This window comes from Mugil cephalus, chromosome 12 (genome assembly GCF_022458985.1).
Source record: "Mugil cephalus isolate CIBA_MC_2020 chromosome 12, CIBA_Mcephalus_1.1, whole genome shotgun sequence".
Taxonomy (NCBI): domain Eukaryota; kingdom Metazoa; phylum Chordata; class Actinopteri; order Mugiliformes; family Mugilidae; genus Mugil; species Mugil cephalus.
In genome coordinates, this window is record NC_061781.1 from 19,752,845 (window position 1) to 19,773,482 (window position 20,638).

The following is a 20,638-nucleotide window of genomic DNA, read 5'->3' on the forward strand; positions in this document are numbered from 1 at the left end:
TAAAGCTGCAGTTTAAATGTGCATCTTATACACTCTCCGACCACTTTATTAGGTACACCTTGCTAGTAAACGTTTGGACCCACTTTTGCCTTCAGAACTGCCTTAATTCTTCCTGGCATACTTTCAACAAGGTGTTGGAAACATTCCTCAGAGATTTTGGTCCATATTGAAATGATGGCGTCACATAATTGCTGCGGATTTGTTGGCTGCACATCTATGATGAGAATCTCCCGTTCCACCACATCCCAAAGGTGCTCTATTTGACTGAGATGGAGTCACTGGAGTACAGTGAACTCATTGTCATGTTCTGGAAACCAGTTTGAGATGATATGAGCTTTGTGACATGGTGCATTGGTGGACGTAGCCGTCAGAAGATGGTCCACTGTGGTCATAAAGGGATGGACATGGTCAGCAACAATACTCAGGTAGGCTGTGGCATTTAAACCAGCGAGGACTGAGTTGTATCTCACCTTAACCCAACAGCCTGACTGTGCCAGGAAATCAGACTCTCCCAACGTTTTTCCGATCTTCTATTGTCCAGTGTTGGTGACCCTGTGCCAGTTGTAGTCTTAGTTTCCTGTTCTTAGCTGCCAGGAGTGGGACCCGGTGTGGTCTTCTGCTGCTGTAGCTCATCTTCTTCAAGGTCCCACGTGTTGTACGTTCAGAGATGGTATTCTGCATTCCTTGGTTGTAACAAGTGGATATTTGAGTTACTGCCCATTCTCCTCTGACCTCTCACATCAACAAGGTATTTTCGTCCACACAAGTGCCACTCAATGGATATTTTCTTTTTTTCCCGAACATTCTCTGTAAACCCTAGAGATGGTTGTGCGTGAAAATCCCAGTAGATCAGAAGTTTCTGAAATACTCAGACCAGCCCGTCTGGCACCAACAACCACACCACATTCAAATTCACTTAAATCCCCTTTCTTCCCCCATTCTGATGCTTGGTCTGAACTTCATCAAGTTGTCTTGATCTCCTCTACATGCCTAAATGCATTGAATTGCAGACATCGGATTGGCTGATTAGCTATTTGTGTTGACAAGCAATTGAACAGGTGTACGTAATAAAGTATAAAAATACATTCCCGCGGTGTATATTTCAACTAATTATACAGTCCTGCAAAAACACTGACCATCTTGTGACCATACAATGATCTACTGGGAAACTTTATGACCTGGCATTCAGGTGGATGTTACTTAGACATGTACCGACACAGACAAAGACTAATGGTTAAGGATCAACTCAGAAAACATGAAAAGCAGCACAAGGTTTTGTCCTTACCTCCAACTTCACTAGAACACAAACTAATCCTAAAGTATCTGTGAGATGCGCTGGAACAAGCCTGAACAGACAATTGGAATGTGGTCATAATGTTACGCCACTACATTTCCCCCTGTTTACAGTATCTATAATGTAACGTAATGATGTAGATAATAAAAATCATTAAAGGTGCAAGCAATATTTGTTTTTCAGATGATTCAAAATTTGAAACCTGCGGATAGAGTAAAACTTCCAAAAGTCCTGCATTTAATACAATTTAAAAACCAGACAATCAAAAAGAAATGTTCTACACAAAACTTTTATTCGTATTGTTCGGTGTCACATGACTCCAGTGGACATTTCGTCCGTTCAGGCTACACGTTAATGCTTAATCTTTGACACAAAATACTGTAATATACTTGTGTGTGTGTGTGTGTGTGTGTATATGTTTGCACATTATTGCAATGACTCACTGGCGGATAATCCACTGAGCTGCTTTCTTGGCTGGTTAAACAGTATTCTGCAATTTGATCCTTCTTGGACTTTTGGCAAGTAAAAATAAAAATAAACCGTTTTTTTTAAAAAGGTTTAAAATCTTTGTACACACAGCCCAAAAACAATCCGTCCGTTGTGTCCCCAAACGGCAGATACAAAATATGTACATTTTAAATCACAGAAACTTGGTTCAATCGTATTCAAATCATAACGAAATTTGGTCAGTAGAGATTTGCTAAATTATGAAAGTAAGGATGGAGAGACGGTAATGAGTTTAGCGCTGAAAACGAAACCGTCCAAAAACGCTTTGCTTTTCATTCGCTTGAAAAACAAAAGAAAAAATGTTAAAGGCACTTCTGATAAAGAGAAACCATGCGTGTGTTTAAACTGGCAGGTGCTTCGCCTGCAAACAAATGAATTTCATTTTAAAACATCTCAATATGCCTGAGGAACAAAGCCAAGATCAACAAGTCTTGATCTGTCCATCGCGGCAACAAAAGAAAGAGAAATGACGGTTGTGACATGATCTGAAACGCTGTTGTAAATCGTGTTTGAACACTTCTTCTATAAAATGAGATATTGCTGTGCAGCTGGTTGAAGTCGACATGGTACAAAACAACACTTTAACCCTTCTGAATGAAATGAATTCATTTCTTCTAATTAGACTCTCTGACAAGCAGAGATACAAAATGCATAATAGTGTCTCCCTTTTATTTCTGTGAAATTAGTCGTCATAAGCAGATTACCTCATGGCAAAGTAACCTAAACAGTTTATCTGGCAGTGTTGAAGACTTGCTGTAATCACTGAACTCACCACATGGCTCGCAAACAGCCCCCGAAGTGTTTACCTACCCTACTAGTGTTTCTTTGAGGAAACTTTACTACAACTTTACATCCCCCTACCTGCGACGACTTTCTACACTATCATCAATCCTTCCACCTGCAATCTGAAGCTACATACTCCTTCCAGGACATACTGTATCTGGTCTTACACTAAAGCAGTTGGCTGTATATTAAATGAATGCCCTTATGACATGTTGTTGATATGATCTGTACAATATTTGAAGTCATGTAAGTCATGGAAAAAAAAAAAAAAAAACTTTCATTATTACATGACCGACACCTTTGTAAATATCCCCCACAATTGAGGCACGGAAATAAAATAAGGCAACAACAATATTTAATCTTTTTACAATAAAATAAATCATTAGTTGTGGGCCAGCACTGCTGAGAATAACTCCACTGGGGAGGAGGTGGATTAATCCAGAGTTTTAAAATTTTTAAGCGCTTTGTCTGTGTCAACTGAAAAATAAGAAGATTGGTTTGATATTTTTAGGAGGGCAGGGATGTTTTTTTTTTTTTTTTGGAGGGTTCTAGCTCTGGTGTCTCTTCATGTGCAGGGCCAGGTGGTCGGAGCGGGAGAAACAGCGGTTACACACTCCGCACTGGAATGGCTTCGCCCCGGTGTGTTTCCTGAAATGGCGCGTCAGCTCATCGGATCGAGCGAAGCGCCACTCACATCCGTCCCACGAGCACTGGTACGGCTTCTCACCTTCGTCAGGGGGGGAAAAAAGAGACAAAAATAACAGATAACATTAATTAAAGATAGAAAATATGTGTTTCTTCATATGAAATTATATATGACTAATTAAGAAGTTTTGCAATTGAAAAAATAAATAAAAGTTAATTAAATTAAAAAAAAGGAGAGAGATATATTCCGCTTCCTCCAGGAGCCATAAATCACATCGTGTCCTGACTTTCTGTCTCCCTGCCCCCTTTACGAGAGCTGCAGGGTTTATTTGATTTGACAGCAGTGAGATGTGGGCCAGGTCTGTCAGCGGATAGATTGCATCTGCATGCCAAGTTTATTTTTTCTGCCTAGCAACATCACCACTTTCGCCCCAAAATAAGACGTGCAGCTCCAAAACATTTTACCTGTGTGGGTCCGTAGATGGGCTTTCAAATGAGAAGACTTTGTGTACACTTTCCTACAACCTAAAAAACAAAGAGAATACGCATTAACTACTTGCACTTTATATCTAAAAATAAAAAAAAATGACATTTAAGTTTTATTCTTGCCAAATTCTAAATGAAACTTTCTGCGTCGTTGTTGTTCCGACTGGATGGAAGTTGTACCTGGGACGTCACAGTGGTGAATCCTTCGTCTCTCCAGATCAGGATTATTCCTTCGATTGTACTTCACTGGAGCCGACTGAGCCAACTCTGGGGACAGAGGGCCGACGCACGATGTCGTCGGAACTGGCGTCAGGCTTGAATGCTGGACTGGTCTCATACCTGGGCTTTGGACGAATTGATTGGTGGGATTTTGGTCTGGGTTCTGGATAGGAGCCACGCTGGAAGTCTGTCCGGGATCAGTGGAATTGTGGGTCTGAAAAGTTAACTTAGAGGCGATGCTGGCTTCGTAGGAAGGAGGCGGGGAGAGCTTGTGATGGAGAACTTTGCCCCTGTCTGGACTGGGGGGCTCCGAGTTTGGCGGAGAAGGTGGCAAGTATGTCGACCTCAGCTGATGGCCAAGGTGTTGACTGCACGGAAAACATTCATTCTGCGCGCTGCTCGTCGGTTTGGCAGAATTCTGCACATGAGCATTCCCGACAGGAAGACTTAACGGGGCTATGGGGACGGAGTTCACCTGCGGCCCATGCACAAGCTGCTCCAAATCAGAGTTCAACAGCTGAAACATGGGAATGTCCTGGAAATCTGGCACTTCCTGTTTGATGAAAAAGTTACCGCTAGCAGCGTCAGCTGCACTGAAAACACCTGGGTATTCTGGGAGAGCTGGTGGCGCGCCGTTGCCCTGGCAGGTCGGGTGCATCAGGGAGTGCGACGGCTCCGGTTTGATCTGTCTCACCCTGCACAGGCCGGGGTGCAGGTACGTGACGTCAGGCATGAGCAGGCTCATGTTGACGCTGTAAGGAGAGGGGAAGTCTTCGGTAAACGGTGGCTCTAGCATCAAAGGACCGTCCCTGCACATCAGTTTGGAATTCACCAAGTCCTGTGGGTGTGAACACAAGTAGCCATCCATGTCTGATTTACCCTGGAGAACAGAAGAGACGGAGAAATTACGAAGTCGGTCAAAGCAAAGTTGAGTTTGTTAATTAGAAAAATTGCAAAAGTGAAATAGAAAAAAATGGAGCAATTAATTGTTCTTGAAAGACTCGTGTTCTCATTCAAAACACTGAAAAGACAGAACTAATATTCAAAAACAGCCCATAATTTAATATGCAATTTGTTCTTACTTTGACTTTAAAATATATACACACACATATATTAATTTAATGCCATAAAGGAAGACAGACAATGCATCGGTGCCAAGGCGTCATAACGCTGACATAATGACAAAATGAACCGGGCTGAATGAATGCGAGGCCTACATGTGTGCACACATCAAAGACGCCCCCCCCCTCCCCTCCCCGCACACACATGCAGCAGACGCCCTTCTGCTCCAGCCTGAGCTCTTTCGAAATACATGTCTGAAATTAGAACATCCAGTTGCTCTGCAGCGCTATGCATCTTCCTCACAAGTTTCAGGAGCGGGTGCAACGCTTCACATCCCAGCTATGCCCTGCTTGCGATTCACCCCACAGTCAGTGAATGTCAGCATCAATACAGAGATTTAGTTGGGACAAGCGGACACGATAATAGGCCATTACCTTCGGTGTCAGACTCACACCTTTAAACGAGAACGGTCTGTTTTGCTTTGATCAGCAACATGCGATATTCTTACGTCAAATCTGCGGACACCGGTAAACACTGTGATGCTGAGAGGCAGACGCCAAAGAGGGAAAACGCAGTCTCTTACCAAATTATAATCATGAAAAGAGGAAGTTCCCTGCATGGCATCCCTCGTGTTACAGAGCACTTGTCCATGATCTTCACCTCTCAGACCGTCGGATGTCAGCGGCGCGGTGGGTTTATGTAGAAACTGCGCGTCCTGCCCCGGAGCGACCCAAACATTATTCCTCACGGCGGCGGCCATAAAGGCAGAGATGCGGTCTGGCTATCCGAAATCTGTCACAAATAAATTCGGCATATGTGTTCTTTTGTTTCGAAACAGTCTGTGCGAGCAAAGCGGCAGCTGTCAAACGCTCATTCTCCCTATTTTGCGCTGGCTTGTCAAATTACGCAACTGCGTGATATCAGTGCGTCTGCAGGGCGGGGCCGAACATGTGCAAAATAAACAGGGCGACCAGGCGATAGGGATACACCTAGTGTAACGAATACTGGGGTTGTACGATGAGGGTTGGAAGGGCAGACAAATAACACCCCGCGCGCGGAAATAAAGAGTCGAGTGTCGGGGGCTGGTGTCCAAAAATGGGCAGCTCGTCCGCGGATTTTTTAGAATAAAGTGAGTCACTGCTTTATTGCAGTATTCCTCCGGGTCCTGTTGGCAGTGTGGCCTCTCCAACTTGTTCAAAGAGGAGCAGCCTTTGAAGAGCTAACAAATAAATAAATAAAATGCAAAGTGTCCCAAAACCAAAAGGTAACCTAGTCCTTTTTGACCTCCAGGTGCTGCCTGCGCCTGCTGTGAATAAGGTTTTTTAAAAATACAGCTTTTTTTTTTTTTTAGAGAATCCAGCACGCTGAGGTTCCTTCCTGGTGTGGCATGTTAAAAACGCCAGTGCAGCTGTCTGTCAGGACTGCATACTTGATGCCAACATTCCTGAGCCAGCCATGAAGCCTGCACGCATATACCTCTAGTGGATGTTTCCATCAAAATAGCTCAGCATTTCACTCAAACGAATCTCAAAACGAATCGTTCGGCAGCAACGGCCGACGCTGGGCGTGCGTGTAGGTGTCAGAACTTTGTCCTACGATAAACCCCACTGAATCGCTTCAATCGTTTGTGACTTATTTTTGTTTTCACTCTTCACACTGTGCTCGTTTGACCTTGTAGGAACTTTGACTTTCTTTGTGTTTTTCTTTTTGTTTTGTTCCTTACATCCCCGGATTTGCCTCAACAATGACGTAAAGTAATCAGTAACCCCAACCCTAACCCTCTGGAGATCGCAGTGACAGCAGCTTTATGCCTCGGCTTAACAAAACTGAATCAACTTGTCAGGATTGTGCTGTTCTCCCACACAGGTGTATCGAGCATTTACCCGGCTCGTGTCGATGATGGTGTCAGGGCGACATGTTGGAACTGGAAAGACGGGCGTGTGCCACGGCACTGGCACGAGTGGAGACAAGTGACATTTCATTATATGAAGGGGGGGGGGGAAGAAAGTTAGAGTGTGTAAGGATCTTTTTATGTGACATTTACTGCCACTCCCATCCACCTCTTTCTCCAGGCAGTTCTTGCCCTCTTATTAAAATGTTGTAACTACACCCACTGCAGGCTTGACTCGACACGTATCGAATAGGAGTATCACTGGTTGGGTTCGTATGCAACACCTCCACATGCTGAAAACTATCTTTGATTCAGCTTATACAATTATATCATTTCCACTATTACAGTTAAATTAACTCGGACCCTTTATTTGTGATGTAAAAGGCACAGGTGTTCAGCGTCCAGGCCGTGAATCCCATAAAAAATCCAATGTGTTTTTGATTTTTTGATTTTTTTTAAAACTTGTAATACAAAATTTATCTTATGGCATTCTCTAAACTGAATAAATTTGACCATATTGTTGTTTAAATTAATTTTATTATTAGAGAAGTCATAGAATTAAACGTTTTTATATCAACAGGAGTCCTGTCCAGTCCTCACCGAGAAAACGCGCACATATTTCTATTTTTTATTATTATTTTATTACTTTTGCATTTCTTCATTCATCAGCACAAACAACATATATACATATATATATACCATGTCGAACATATTTAAATGACTGCTGATCATCCAATTGCTGACTGATTGCCCGTCATGTGCTGACCTTTCAAAGTGCAATTTAAATCCACGGATGTCTCAGCTCCAAGAGGAGCAACTGTCATTCTTGGCCGTGGCTCTTCCTGTAACGGCGAATGTGAGCCGAGCCCTCCTCCATATTCCCCCCCGTATTAAAACCTCACAATATGCCCAACAACTGCACAGCGGAGGAGAGAGAATGCACGGTATGTGCTTACAGCATCACAACTCCCCTCTCCTCTCACATGGACTAATATGGCCAAGCCAAGAGGGGATAGGACAATAAACACATGCGCCACATTGCTACTGTAGTGCCCGTGCTTTTTTTTTTTTTTCCTTTTTCTTTCTTTTAAAGGGTAAAATAACTAAAAGAGGATTAAATGACTTGCCGTGCTTTGAAACGGATAAGGCTGGTGAGGATCCTTAGTTTTTCGTCGCGTTTCTCGCGTTGGAAAAGTCACGAGATTATTCATTGACAAACAAATCTTAGTTATGCTCTATATTTAGTCACCTTCGAGCAGGTGCCCGGCATTCCCACCAGAGGGCAATGGTCAGCTGCAGTTGAATCTCTTTCTTCATTTGTGCATTTACATACGGTAGCTTTGTGCCGCTGAAGCATCGGAGTGAAACCGTTTTGTGTGCTCTCCAGTTTTATATTGCGTATAATTACCTTACATAGCCAGCGAGTGTAAACAGCAATGCAGTAAATCCACGCTTTAATTTAGCGATATTAATTTTCAAAGTTTGTTATCTGTGATGTGTCGAAATTGGAGTTTACTTTAACAGCTGATTACGTACATTATAATTAATAGAAATGTATTTAATCCGTATGAATGCATACGACCCAATTATTTAAAAGCTTCCCGGTGCATATTCTGTCTGACTTTCTATGTTCTCTTTTACTCGGCATTATAATTCATTTGATGTCTGCTTTACAAAGATCGCCCTTGAAAAAATGAAAAAAAAAATGACAATCAATAATTTCTTCTTTGCTTATTGTTTTGTCTCAAGTTTGGCTGTGTTACAGCCTTGGCTTGTTGACTCTGTGCAGCATTTATCTGATCTGACACAGTTTCATTAGGCATTAGTAATCATTTCCATAGCACACAACATTAGAGTACTCCTGTTTGTAAAACAGCAGATGAGGCTAATGCCGTTCTCTGGGGAGAAATTCAATATAATTCGTTAATTAAATGGAATAATTTAATTACAGTAACTTAGAAAGCATTCATCAATATAATTGTTTCTGGAGCCACCATTATAATTGAGGTTTAAGTGAAAACAAGTCCGTTTCTAATGTTGGTAATGTGCTGACATAGTTCTCCCACCCTCCATTTGTTCCTCTCTCTGATCTTCCACCATGCCGTTTCTCCACAGTGTTTTCGTTTGATAGCCAGCCATACCACATCAGCAAGACCAAAACATTTATTACAGCCATTTAATTTAACCTCTCTACAGGCACAGACAAGAAGACAGAGATGATAGCACAGCCGCACTGAAAGACTCTCGCTGTTCCGCTTCTAATCTGATCCTCTCTGTTGCCCTTTCATAAAGACACCAGAGTATTACCCTGACTCCAAACATACCTCTGCCATTTAAACTGTCTTAGATTTCACCACAAAGACGGCCAAATAGAGTCCAATTCATTCTTCAGGGCCCAAATAATAAAACATAATTTTAGTCTAATCTGCCTAAAGAATGTCCTCTGTTTGAAGTTGACAGTGCTCTATCTTCTGGGAGGAATAATTGCCTTTTGAGTACAGCAGGAGAGGCCACTGAGGTAAGCCTGTTGAGGCTCCGCACCTTACAGGTGTGTCCTTGGACAGACAACCTCTTCGTTGTTCTGGAGGGGGAACGCGGGAGAAAGAGGGAAGAGGAGGGGGGGGCAGAATGAAAGAATTCATCTGCCAGTTGAAACTTTACAAGGCACCGGCACAGCAGCACCGATCCGCATTCTCAGATCACTGTGCGGCCAAAGCGAAAGCGAACAAAGGGACCCTGATCTGCGGTAATTCCTCCTGTCTGATACAGCTGACAAATTCTTGTCATTAAAGTTTTATCGTGTAGCCGGACTAGTTTGTGAAATTGACCAGGTTGTAATCTGTTTAATTTTGACGACCGCACGCTGACAAAGTCACTGACAGTTATTGTCCAGAAATGTAAACGGGCACTCCTCGTATAGAGACGTCTTTGTGCGCTTCCGCGGGGGCAAATTTCTGTACATCGGCTCGGCTTACACGGCCGCTGGAATCGTGTGTGGCCATTGATTATGAAGTTAAACATTAATTTCCTAATCATTTTTGGTTAACATGTAGCTATTTATCAGTTATAAGAGACAGTTATTTAGTAGCCATCCTCTGCAAGACAAACCGAATCTCTGCTTCATTTGTCAAACTTCTCCCTGATTTTTTAATGGGGCCTATTAATTGAGCGGGAGAAATCTGTCCCTCTCCGAACATGGCACTGAAAGCTGCTGAACAGCTGTCTTAGCTCTGGAGAATCATATGGAAGAATGCATTATCGGCCTTGTTTGAATATTCCCTTAGATTTGGAATAATCAGGCAGCTATTCAGCAGTGAGATGGCCATGCACAGATGCCAAAGCACAGCTGAGGGAAGCACAACGGTGTAATGCCGCCGAAACGCACACAAAACCGCCGGCATGAAAAACGTGAATAATGCAGGTGTGCTTTATTTCTGTATGGTGTGCTTATCATACATAATAGCGGGACACTTTCTTTTCAGTCCCTTTATCTCCCCTTTTTTCCCCCCTTTCGTCTTGTCTTGTTCAAGGTGATCCTAGCTTTGCATATGGCTGATTAATCTTATTGCACAGTAGCTAACATTGATCACAGAAATGATTAGAAATGCATTAGTCAGCAGACTGTTTGGAGTGCTTGAGTTTAAGTGCTAGTGCCAAGCCTTTTTCCATAGGTGTCCATGTTTTTAATTTTGTTATATAGAATTTTGCAAATGGATGCACGCATGCCGCCCAAATACAGCATCAGAGCTTTAATGCTTACAGACATAATTTAATCTCCTAGATGGCAGGCCTGATGGACTGTGTAGAGAAGGCATCCCTGCTAAATTCATTATGCTAAAAGTTGCTAGATCTCACTAGCTGATGAGAGAGACAGAGTAGCATAACCTACGTTTGTGTTTTGTGCTGTGTAAGAAATCCCTGCTCTGCATTGCATTGTTGAAGGCAGCAGACTCTCTTCTGTCTTTTTTTATTTTCTTTTTAATCATAGTTTTCATTAAGGTAATGAAGGGAACCAAGTCGTACATACATTTGCATTACCTCCTACGGTCTCTTATTTTGATATTTAATAAAGATATTACATAAAGCAATAGATAAAATTACCTTGGCACGGTTTCATCTGAATTTTGGTATTGTGCAATGGAAACTCTCTGGTTGTTTGGCCAAACGTTTGTGGTTGTGGTCCTGTTGAAGGATGGCCGTTCCTCTTTTTTCATCATTTTATTACAAGGAGATGTTTTAATGACTCCCATAAAACTTTGTTATAGAACTGTAAGGCTTGCTAGGGGTTTGCATGTTACGGCATCGTTAAAGCTATAGCACTGAACTTTTACATGTCAACAACTGCTCCATTCAAACCCTTCCAAAACTAATTTAAAAAATGCTAGTTAATCCTAGCAGAGCCAGGTAAATTCCACATTTATATTGTGTGTATGTGTTGATATTACTGTACTGGCACGATGTGGCAAACAGCCACGACCGTTTTCCAGTGCAACTGAAGGGTGGTCAGGCATCCAATTAAAGTGTCCAAACAAAAATTCAGCTTTGTGTTCAGAGGATGGGTTATAGTCTTAAAAAAAAAAGAAGAAGAAGAAGAAGAAGAGAGCGACTGAGGACTGTTGAAGAGAAGTCACTTACTCTAAATGCCAGTAGGTGGAGACAGAACCTGTGCACTGTACCTTTAAGTCTTCTTTTGATTGTTGACAAGGAAACATGTACGACTGAATCCTGGAGTTTAATATTCTTGACTTCTCCACCATGCGAATGATATTATGTTTATTTAAAAGACTTGTTTTTCAGTCAGCCGCTGCCTATTTATCACTTTCTTTACTCTTTCTTGTGATTTCTCTAACACTTTTCAGAGCCTCATTCTTCTTCCCTTGGATGTTGACCTCTTTACTCATCACACTGACAGACAAATCCACACCTCAATCACACTGGCAACATTCAACTCGTCGAACTCTGAGCCACATGAGTGAGCTCCTTTGTGCGTGAACTCACGCTGGAACACTCCACAGCCCTTTCATAACAGACAAAAACCTTGTGAAATTACACCAAATATTCCGCCTTTTAATGTAGACATAACCGAGTGCGTCGAAGAACAGAGCTACGCAAGGGACACTGCAACCTAGTGAACCAACGCAAAACAATCCGCTGTTTCATATTTAAAAGCTGCGTCACAGATATAACAAACAACTGGGACTAGGTTAGACCGCACCGTTCCTTAATCTCTACAAAATAAAAAAGTAAATGCAGAATCCCCTGCCTTCATCCCAACGTGCTTTTTGAAGCCATCCTTCCTGACCTCACTGACAGCGCCTCCTCCTTCTCGCTCATGGCTCAGATGCCTCCTTTAATCATTAAACAGGCTCTCTTTATTCACAACATATCCTTTCTTCTTCTTCTGATTTCAGAGATACTGGAAGTTCAAGTTCAGTCTAAATGCCTTTTAGTTTTTATATTAACTCTACTTTGGTTCCGCCCGCGAAGTTAGTTATTGGAGTGAAGTACAAGAAAGAGATGACAAGTGCAGAAGAATGCCTGCAGAAAATGTTATTGTTTCTGAGGTTAATTTAAAACCACATAAAGGGAAAAATTGAAGGATTTACAGTGAAAAGAATGAACTGACACTGCCCTGTATATTAAAAGTAACAACATTTGAATTAATACATGATAAATTATCAACCACCCTCCTTAAGTAAATTGGTTTGTACAATTTTCCAAACCATAAAATGTGCTTGATTACTTAGCAAAGGGACACCTTTACAATTAACAAGTACAGCATCCTTTCAGCAGCAGAAGTGCAACTCATAAGAGTCCCACCAAGACAACTCCTGCCACATGTTCAACGCTCCCCATTAAAAACCTGGGGAAATTAATGAGCTTCCATTGGCACCCTCACAACAAAGGGATCTATAAAGCAGCCTTAATGTTCTCGGGGAAACTTTACTCTTCAGTAGTTCCCAATCAACCGGTAGCAGCAGATTTTATTTCCCTTGTAACCCTACAACAGGAGCTAAAAATGCTACTCGCTGCAACTTTACACGAATGTTATCCCTGATTGAAATTGCTTTAAGCTCATTCTTAATCAACGATTTGTCAATAATTAACCATGTTGGCTTGTCAAACTCTAATTATGTATTAATACACTGTATATTTTCTAAATAACAGCTGAGCAGCCTGTTTTTTTTGTTTGTTTTTTTTTTTAAAAAATCTATAAATCTTCAGCAACATTTATTTGTAATATATTCTGAGTTCAACCAGAATAACTAAACGGCGCACATGAAGAACAAAATCCCCTCATGTTGCGCGCATCGATTTGTACTTTCTACCTGCTTGTACACAATTAAGAACGCTTAGAAATCAAAGAGCGCAGAGGTTTGCAGAGAGGTATTAATTAGAACTTTATTTATGCAGATGCTTTGTAAATTTGCATAAAAAGCAATTCCACAGATGGGTTTATGGCAGTAATGACTGTTCCAGTCTGCAATAAAACATCTGCTTAATCACAACAGAGACAGTCAATGGCTGCTGTGAAAACAGGCTGTCCAAGTACATCTCAAAGAAAGTAGCGAGGTGAGGAGCTGGCGTGGACAGGTTAGAAAAAAAATAGTAAAGTGTTTTGGGCAAAAAAATAAAAAATAAAAAAAATTAAAATAAAAAAAAAAAAGTTCAAAAGCAGATTTAGTTAAAAGGCGCACTTCTTCCAAACATTTGCTGGTGGTACTTTGAGTGACTCTGATGTTGAGAAAAATACCCTTATCGTGTTGGCAGAACAATCCACTTACTGTGTTTAAGAGAAGAGAGAAATTTTGTTCCAAGTCAAGCCAAGTCTTTGCCCACGAGTGCCAACTATTTTGAAAATATTCCACTTTGTGTCTTTTTAATCCGCGAGAGCCACACACAGACACGGGCATGCGCGAGCGCAAACACACACTCGTGCGTACACACAGCACTGTGGCTACAAGGTCACTCCAAGTATTGATAAATCACCCAGCTGTGATTCCCTCCTGACAGCTCAAACTAACATCAAGCTGGATGGGGGAGAACAAAAGACCATCAAGCGGCCCTTTTCCTGACACTTTTATTCAATCACGGCCAGATTGCTTACGACAGCACCAGCAGCTGTTTCGTCTTCATCTTTCCCCATTTGATAAAGCGTGTCAAGTCATATTTCTGTAAGTACTTCACCTCACCCCATACTGTGCAGATCCACGGCGATTCGGCATATGCACATTCCACATGAGGGGATCGTCAAATGGGTCAGGGAGTAATGACACCCCTCTGAAGGTCGCTAGCACACTGGCGTGGGGGTGGGAGCAGGTAGGTGGGGTGGAGGAGGGGGGGAGTGGTGGGTGGGGTGACGACAAAGCAACAAGCTGAAGGTCAAAGATAAGAACAGCCGCAGAGATATCTAAGATAGCCAGCAGAAATTAAACAATGAAGGAAAGGCAGTAGAGCTTTGATTGTGTGATTGTGTTTAAGAGAGGAGGGAGGGAGGGAAAGCGGGGGGGGGGGATGTTGTTGGTGATTCGGGATTGTTATTTTGGGACCACCATCCCCATTTGGAGCTCCTCTGTTGACCTTGTTCCTTGTGGGATGGAGGTTGGTGATAGGACGGAGAAATATTGCAGATGTCTATTGTTTGTTTGTGATCAGACATCAGCCCCAGGACCTTTCCATTTCGCAACTGCCTTTCTGTGTTTACATTTAGATTGTCTTCACGGGTCCGGTTTTCCTGTGCAAGTGTCTGATAACAATTACAGGTGTTTCAGTTTATTGTGGAGAGGATGAACGCCATATTTGATCCAGCAATAAAATATTCAGTATTGTCTGGCTGATTGTTTTCATACAATTATTTCAGGTCATGACGACAAAGGGCTCTCCTTGTCGCTTACTCTGCCCGGTGATAACCTGCACAACCTATAACAGGCCGGCATTAAATATAACCGCAATTTATTTATATTTAAAACTACATGGAATAAAGAGTCTGCCTGCACGACCCAGTAGAACAACTGAACACGTCTCATCAAATCTCAGCAACTACAAGGCTGATCGTGATGAAATTTGTCGTATAAAATATAATTCCTAATACCTACAACACAAACGCAGAATAAACCTCTTCAGCCAACTTAAGGCTGATATTTGGAGTATGAACAATAGCTTGGCTCTTTATAAGCAGATTTGCTATAAATAAAAACTAATATACAGAATTCCTCCATTTAAATTATATCGAGGTTTAAGTTTATTCACAGTTATGTGTATGGCCACTTTGAGTGACAGATGGGTGCTCTTGCAGCTTGCTTGCGAAGTGCCTCTATGTCACACAATAAGCTTCTGCTGTTAAGATGTCGCTGTCTTCAAAAGGAGGATGTCACGGAAGGTTTGCTTATATCTATATAGTCACTGGTTAAATTCGACAGACGAAAAAACTAACAATAAAAACATGTAGCTTTGGGGAACACACCTTAACCATTAAGCTTAAAACGGTGCAAGACGAAAATTCTAATACCTTAAGACCTTATGACCAAATACTACCAAACTAACCTTATTACCATCAATAAAGCAGCGATAGCACCTGTACAACCTACCCTGTTTCCAGTAGATCACACATGTATAACTACTGTTGTATTTAATTGCTATTTTTGTATTTATTTAATCTTCTGCTTGTCTTGTGCACTGTCCATACTATATGCTGTAACACTAAAAACTCCTGCACTAAATACCCTCCATGGCCAGCAATGGGTGGCATTCTCTGTGGCATTGTTTCAATAAGAATTTCCTGCAATGTTACCACTTTTATTTCCATCCAGTGTTGCATTCAAGATCTTGTATTGATGATGGGAGAGTCTGACCACTGCGTAAAGCCTTCTCCAGCACATCCCAAAGATTCTCAATGGGGTTCAGGTCTGGACTCTGTGGTGACTCTTTCATAGTTTGAGCCTGATGAATCCTGGTATTGTCATCTTCCATCAATCCATTGATGGAGTAACCTGGTCATTCAGTATATTCCGGTAGTCAGCTGACCTCATTCTTTGGGTATAATGTTGCTGAACCATAACCTGAGCAACTGCAGCAACCCCAAATCATAGCATTGCCCCCACAGGCTTGTACAGTAGACACTAGGCATGATGGGTGTATTATTTCTGCCTTTCCAACCACTTCCTCGAAGACGGTGGTTCCCTTCTATATGTTGGACAGTTCTTAACCCAATTTTAATAGTTTCTGCTTCAGTCTCCTTAGAAGTTTCCTCAGCTTGATGCAGGCCAATGATTTGAACCTTCTCAAACAGACTAACATCTTTCCACATGGCTGTTTAAGAAATGAGAAGCTACTCATTGCATCAGTTGGGGTTAAATACCTTGTTGCCACCTATATGCTTAGTTAAATCCAGCTGGCGACTTTTCTTTTGGGCCAGGCAATGTATTACACTTTAAGCATGCACATCTGCCAAACAAAGATGAGGAACACAGTAAACTTTATACCTGCTAAATATCAGCATGTTAGCACGGTTAATTAATGTGCTTGGCACACTGAGCTGGATGGCTTTTTATTCTAACAGTTTGTTTTCATCACCAAAAATGTGGCTACAGCAGTTTCTACCTTGTAGTTTCACCCATGCTGAACAGAAATAGCCTCACCGGACCATCTAGCACATATCAAACCTCCCTCATACATCATCACAACAAAATTCATATAACTAGAACCTGCACCGCAGCTCTTACAAACTGTGTCACTGGGAAGATACAGTAACACAGCTGCTCATATCACATGCCTTCTAACACTCCATCTAAAATGTCTCACAATCACCTCTTCAGCATCTTTGGTCTGAGAAAAATTAGATCTTCCAAGTCAGGTGCTATTTTGGCCCGAGTGAATGGCCACTACAGTTCTGTGGAAGAAGAGACATGTAAATCAGGTGGAACGCTGGTATCAAAAATGGGACAGCTCACTCCACTCAGACTTGGCCTGGCTCCCAGGAATGCAGTTAGCTAGCACACAATCACTGCCTATTCATGGTGGCACAGCTGCTGTGGACATATGTTCCCCACCAAAGAGGAGGACATCAACCAGGCACACCTTGAGCAGGTTAGCAGATGAATGGCGTTCAATCCTTTGACAGTCTGCCCTCGTCTCGCTGTTTTTTCCCTTGCTCAACAAATAAGTTCCTATATGCCGTGTGGCCTAAACTTTTCCCATTCATTCATCCATGACAAATTGATGGTGTAAACCGCAGGAGTAACATTGTCTTTAACTGTACATCGGCGATAACCTTACTTCTGCAAATAAATATCTTAAATAAGTGCAATTGCTAAAACATTTCGACTGTTTTATGAGGACAGTGAAACTCAAGCAAGAGTAATAAAGAATATTAACAGGGAAAGCGCACACAAAGGCTTTTTTCCAAGCCCTCAGCAAATGACCAAATGTGAGTGAAAAGATTACATTTATTCATAGCTGTCTTTCATCAAGAAGCTTAAAACCTAAACTTCAAATGTAACCCCAAATTATATGCATATTGAGCTGACCTCTTTCACCCTTTTTCTTAAAGCCATAGCGGAGGTGTGATATGCAAAAACCCACAGATCCTTCAGCTCATCATTTAGATGATTTCAGCACTTTTGGTTTTTCCGGCCGTCCAAGGGTGATCACGTTATAGCCACTAATAGATAAAGAAGAAGCTCCCCCATTAGCATGGAGGTCATAAAGTCAAAACTCCCAAACCTTGCTGCCATTGCAGTCAGATAGAAAAAAAACAATGCGACTTGCACTTAAAATCACTTGATGCAATGGAAATCACTTTGAATTGTGAAACCGAGATAACTGTGAACCTTTCTCACATTATCCATTGTTAACACTCGTGCTTTTGTCACCCGTCTCTATAGCTATGACCTATTAGCTATAGTGAAGTGCTCTGAGGCCGCGGAACCATGCGAAGGTTGTTCACCCATCCAGCAGAGACATTTACAGGAAAGAGACCCCAGAGCCGAGCCGCAGCAGCTCTCTAATGACTCTATCAGCAACACTGATGGGAGCAAATGGCACCCAGAGATTTGAGCACATTCCCCGAGCATGCATTACATTTCTGCTATGTATTTTCCTTATTGTGTTGTAATGGCAATGCATAAGTGAGCATGTAAAGACATTGTAAAGCATTTAACGCTACACTATAACAATGTATGATATTTTTCTTTCGATATTCACCCCATTTACACACACACACACACACACACACACACACACACACGGGGGATATACTGAAGTAGCTTAAGTTTCCAACACATCTTCAAATGATCCGTCAGCTCTTTAACCTTAAATGCCACCTCGGTATAATTATTATGATTTCCAGGGGAAGAAGGATTGATCTAGCATCTCGATTCAACAATTACAGGAAACTATGTGTAATGTGTAAGATAAAAACAGAGTATGTGCTTCCCTTTGTGAGAGATAGTGTGAAGTCACAGGAGTATTCATTAAAGCCTTTGCGTCCTGTTTGAAATAGTGCTGTTAAAGGCTTTAGCTGTGGGCATCTCTCTGGAAGAGATATAATGATCCTCCAATTAGAGACAGAATCATGAGACCTGTTTATTAGTCCTAATTCATCTCCTCATTGTGCTGAGCATATCAAATACCACAGAGGAAAAAAAATAAATAAAAAAATCAACAATTTGCGCACCATAATTACAGATGTATTAATAGTTTCACAACAATGACAAGCAACACTATTCAAATCACTTTCTACTGTCAAGCACAATACCAGAGTGCTGTCAATGTATCCATTAAATCCTGCATTTATGCCAGCTCAGTGACATCTCACATTTCAAAGATGACTCTGAGCCTCTTCAGATAAATTACAATTTTTCATTAACAAGAACGGTTTTGGCATTATTAATTCTAAATGGATTTTCAGACACCTCTCTACATTTGCAGCTTATCATACAGTAGCAGGCTTTTGTGGCTGTAAAGGTATTTTCCATTAAGGAGAAAAGGGGTGAAAAAAGCTGCAATGCATTGTTGAGGTTTTTTGCTTTAGAAATTAAAAAAAAAACATGACAACAAACCTTCAGCTGGACTTGTCCTACCTCCTTATATGATTGTGTCATTTACTGTACATCAGAATGATGACGCTAAAAAAAGAAAAGGGATAGAAGGTTATGGCATTTTATTAATTAAGGATGATCAACACAACATAAAAGTCATATCACTGTGATATTATAGGATTTATTTACATAATTACCTGCAAATTACTTTTGCATTGAAATGTGAATAGTTGCTGTTATCTTTAAATCAACATTGGAGAATTTGGCCAGTGACTCAGTACATTTTCCCCTAATACTACAATATCCACTCTGGGCAACCATAAATTCTTTGCTTTCAAACTTTGGCCAGTTTGGATATCATTCTCGTTGTGCCAACTTGCATGAATAATATAGAAATAAGAAAAAAATGTCTGTTCTCGATGCAAGAGTCGTTTGTCCAAAATCTAGATAGGAGTACTGTCACACTAGCTTGGTATACATTTAACTAAATACTCCATAAACAATCAGAATAAATGCCCAATAAGATTAGAAATGCCACATGAGACCACCTATGTGAGAACTGACTGGGCCAATTTGCCCCCATAAGAAAGAAAAGTTAAAGTCAAAGAGGGGATAGGGGAGACTAAGATGTTAATAAAACCATGTCACCTGACTTTCACACATTGTCGAGCAACCGATTTAAAAGGTTAATTAAACAATTTTAATCAGTGTTTGCTATTTTAGTTTGGAATCAAAACAGTAATTCGAGATTACAAAGGTAATGCATGACCTGTACTATATCCCTCTACAATGAGTTGATGTAAACCACTATGTGATTCATACTGTAGTTTAGGAAATGGGCCTATATTGTCTGTTGCCTAACAGCAAAATATTGACTTAAAAAATGTTAAATGGTTAAAAAGTTCGAACTTCAACACCCATTACTCAAAAATAAAAGAAATATAAATCTTCCATGGCAACTTGACCATGCTTAGAATGTGTTACCATGGTGATTAAATAAAGGATAATCCACAAATCTCGCTTTGCGGCACAGGCCCTCACAATAACGCATACGTTTGTATACTTACAAGCCAATATGACAATGTGAATTCTGGCAACGTGAGAAAATGCAGCGCAGCTCAAAGGGAAAACGTCAACATTCCTGGATTCAACCAACTTTCTGAATTAGTCTCGCCGCGCTTTCATTTCCGCTTTAAAGAATGAAGAAACCGGAAGAACCCATACGTCATCAATCTCTCCGCCAATCACAGACCACCTCACACGCAGATGCAGCTGGACGAGATGCTGACAGGTGTCACGTCACAACAACTTATTTATTTTTTCCTTTTTTTTGTCACAACTAGCCAATTTAAGCTAACCAAACGTCCAGGGGACTCCATGGATATTTCAGTTTCACGTTGTAAACATTAGCTGAAGTGCTCAGTGACTCTTGCATATATGAGTTGCAGTAACCAACAAGGTAAGCTATATAAATGAACGCGTGTTTGCTGACCTTTATTTTAAGTTCTCGTGTTGTACCGCTTGCTAACCACGACCCAGAGCTACGTCTCTGCGTAGACAATTTCGGATTGTTATTATAAATAAGAATCAAATATTATTAAAATAAATAGTATAAGTGTGACCCCTGTAACTATTACCAGAATATAATGTCAGTTAAGTTGGCATATGGTTTACGCAGCTCAAAAATTCAGAGCTTTAGGGCGTTTAATGTCA

The 20,638-nt window shown here is 41.2% G+C and overlaps 1 protein-coding gene across 3 annotated transcripts; it reads right to left on the minus strand.

The window, feature by feature from the left end:
- Nucleotides 1-1,567: 1,567 nt before the first annotated feature.
- klf5b (Kruppel-like factor 5b) lies at nt 1,568-20,123 on the minus strand. Of its 3 annotated transcripts, none has more exons than XM_047601924.1 (5): nt 19,993-20,123; nt 18,968-19,012; nt 3,896-4,814; nt 3,695-3,754; nt 1,568-3,311 (listed from the first exon to the last, which is right to left on the minus strand). In XM_047601924.1, exons 2-5 carry the CDS (start codon nt 18,986-18,988, stop codon nt 3,133-3,135), a joined length of 1,179 nt encoding a protein of 392 aa, XP_047457880.1. In that variant the 5' UTR covers nt 18,989-19,012; nt 19,993-20,123; the 3' UTR covers nt 1,568-3,132. The 3 variants fall into 3 exon arrangements, with proteins under 3 accessions (XP_047457880.1, XP_047457879.1, XP_047457878.1); XM_047601923.1 differs by having other exon boundaries at nt 18,947-19,012; XM_047601922.1 differs by lacking the exons at nt 18,968-19,012; nt 19,993-20,123 and adding an exon at nt 5,580-6,148.
- Between the last annotated feature and the right edge of the window lie 515 nt (nt 20,124-20,638).